At 56.1% G+C, this 2,198-nt stretch overlaps 1 protein-coding gene across 1 annotated transcript in view; it reads left to right on the top strand.

Moving 5' to 3' along the window:
* SLCO2B1 (solute carrier organic anion transporter family member 2B1) overlaps positions 1 to 2,198 on the top strand; it is a 58,679-nt gene that overhangs the window by 53,471 nt on the left and 3,010 nt on the right. Inside the window, exons 11-12 of the mRNA XM_006777918.2 lie at positions 323 to 486; positions 1,881 to 1,945. Of these exons, the coding sequence (XP_006777981.1) occupies positions 323 to 486; positions 1,881 to 1,945 (229 nt within the window). The remainder of the gene's footprint in view (positions 1 to 322; positions 487 to 1,880; positions 1,946 to 2,198) is intronic.

Raw genomic sequence — 2,198 nt, 5'->3', positions numbered from 1 at the left:
TGGCAAGTTAAACATTTTTTCCCAACATGTGTGTGTGTGTGTGTGTGTGTGTGTGTGTGTGTGTGTGTGTGTGTGGTGTGTTGAGGGTGATGCCCTTCTTGGCTCCGCTCCCTTTCCTCCTTTCCGCTCCCCTTTGTCCCCACAGCCTCATGCAGGCTCAGCCCATCTGTGTGCAGACAGGCAGCCTGAGCCCAGGGACCTGCCATCTGACTCAGCCTCCCACCCGCTCTGTCCCAGCTGGTCTGGGTCTGTCAAGCCTTCTGAGCCACAGGCCCTGGGCCAGCTGCTGGCCCCTGAAGGCTCTTCCTCCTCTTCCCCACAGGTCTTCTACACCAACTGCAGCTGCGTGAACGGGGGCGGCCCTGTGCCGGCCGGCTCCTGTGACTCAGCCTGCAGCCACCTGGTGCTGCCCTTCATGCTCCTGATCAGCCTGGGCGCAGCCATGGCTAGTGTCACCCACACTCCCTCCTTCATGCTCATCCTAAGGTGAGAGCAGGGGTGGGTCAGAGCTGGTGGACACCAAGAGATCCTTACCCACAGGCAGGACAGGAATCCCGAGGGAGGAGTCTGAAGAAGGAGGGGTGGGCCGCCACAACACAGCAGGTTCCCACTGTCCTGTCTTCATCCTCATGGCAACCTGCGGAGATGAAGTTTTCGCCCATCTTACAGATAAGGAAACTGAGGCTCAGAGCAATTCAGAAGCTAACCCACAGGTCATGTGGCAAGTGTTGGGTAGCAAGCCCAAGCCCCTACCTGCCCCAGGGGAAGGGAGGCCACATCCAAGGCCCTGCCTTTGCCTCCCAGTCACAGCGGGGAGGAAGTGCAGGAGTGTCATCTGACTCCCCACCCCGACCCTATCTGTCAGGAGCGGGCCACAGGAGTGCACGCAGAAAACCGGACGCTATCAGTGTGGTCCATGATTCTGAACACCATTCCGACCAACAAGCACCTAAGGGCCCACTGTGGAACCAGCCCAAGATCCAAGATCTTCCTGGCTATTGTCCTGAGGGTGCCTGAGGGACGGACAAATTGTCTCCTGGGGCAAAGTCAGCAGCTCCCAGGGTGGGGCTGCAATAAGGGGACCTCATAGAAGGATAATTCCAATTTCCATTATCCTGGGATTATTTTATTCCCTGTTTTCTAGAAAATTATAATGGGGATGGATCCCCTTACAAATATTAGAAGGCATGTAGATCCATAAAATAGTCTGGCCACAAGAGAGAAAGTAGAGGAATCGGATGCCCCAGCAAGCAGACTGCATATGAGGAGTTAAGGCAGGCAATGTGCTGCACAAATTCTAACTCCTGAAACCATCAGCCATGGTGGGATCTTTGCCAAGTCACTTAGCCTGTCCAAGAAGCTGTCAGTCTCCTTATCTGTAAAATGGGGCTAAGGATACACCTACCTCATGGGGGTGAGGAGGGGGTTGCAATAGAGAATGAGTCCTTCATAATTGCCAGTTGCTGGTACCACTTAGGAGAGGAGCCAGTGCTTCTCAGGGCGTCTGGGCCATAGCCTTACCGTGGTTGAGGGAGTTAGAAGGCATGTCTGGCTGCCCAGCTCCAGGTTTTGTCCAGTGTATGAGGAAGGGGAGAATTTGGTGGAGCCAGGGGATAGGGATGGGAGGTATCTGTGACCAGGAACATAGGGAGGTCAGCATAGGACCCTGACGGTCAGTGGCTATGCCTGGTACACGGGGATCAGGCTTTGCGGGTTGGTCACAAATGAGTGTAGAGCCTGAGGTCCCAGCCCCATCCCACCCAAGGGCCTTGAGACTGGGGGAAGGCTGGCATTGGGTGGTGGGAGAGAAGGAATGGTGAGAGCCCCTTGAGGGCTAGACCCCCCTTGATCCTCATGTCACCCATTTCCCTTCTTGTCAGGGGAGTGAAGAAAGAAGACAAGACTCTGGCTGTGGGAATCCAGTTCATGCTCCTGAGAGTTTTAGGTAAAGAACCTCTGGTCCAGACACTCACTGTGTACGGGGGCTGGGGGCACAGGGATGAGTGAGACCCAGTTCCTGGCCTTGGGGTTCACGGGCCCATGGGGAAGCAGATCCAACCCAGGGACCTGCAGGTGGGTGTATCATCAGCTAGACAGCCCAGGAGGGAGGTAGCATCTGATATCAGGGTGAGGGGTGGGCTTGAGGGCCAAGGACAGATGGGCCCAGAGGCCTCCAGTGGCTCAGAGCCCCTGAGGGG

This window comes from Myotis davidii, unplaced genomic scaffold (genome assembly GCF_000327345.1).
Source record: "Myotis davidii unplaced genomic scaffold, ASM32734v1 scaffold169, whole genome shotgun sequence".
In the NCBI taxonomy this organism is placed as follows: Eukaryota; Metazoa; Chordata; class Mammalia; order Chiroptera; family Vespertilionidae; genus Myotis; species Myotis davidii.
Note: the sequence above shows the minus strand (reverse complement) of the source record. Positions and strands in the feature narration are given on the sequence as shown.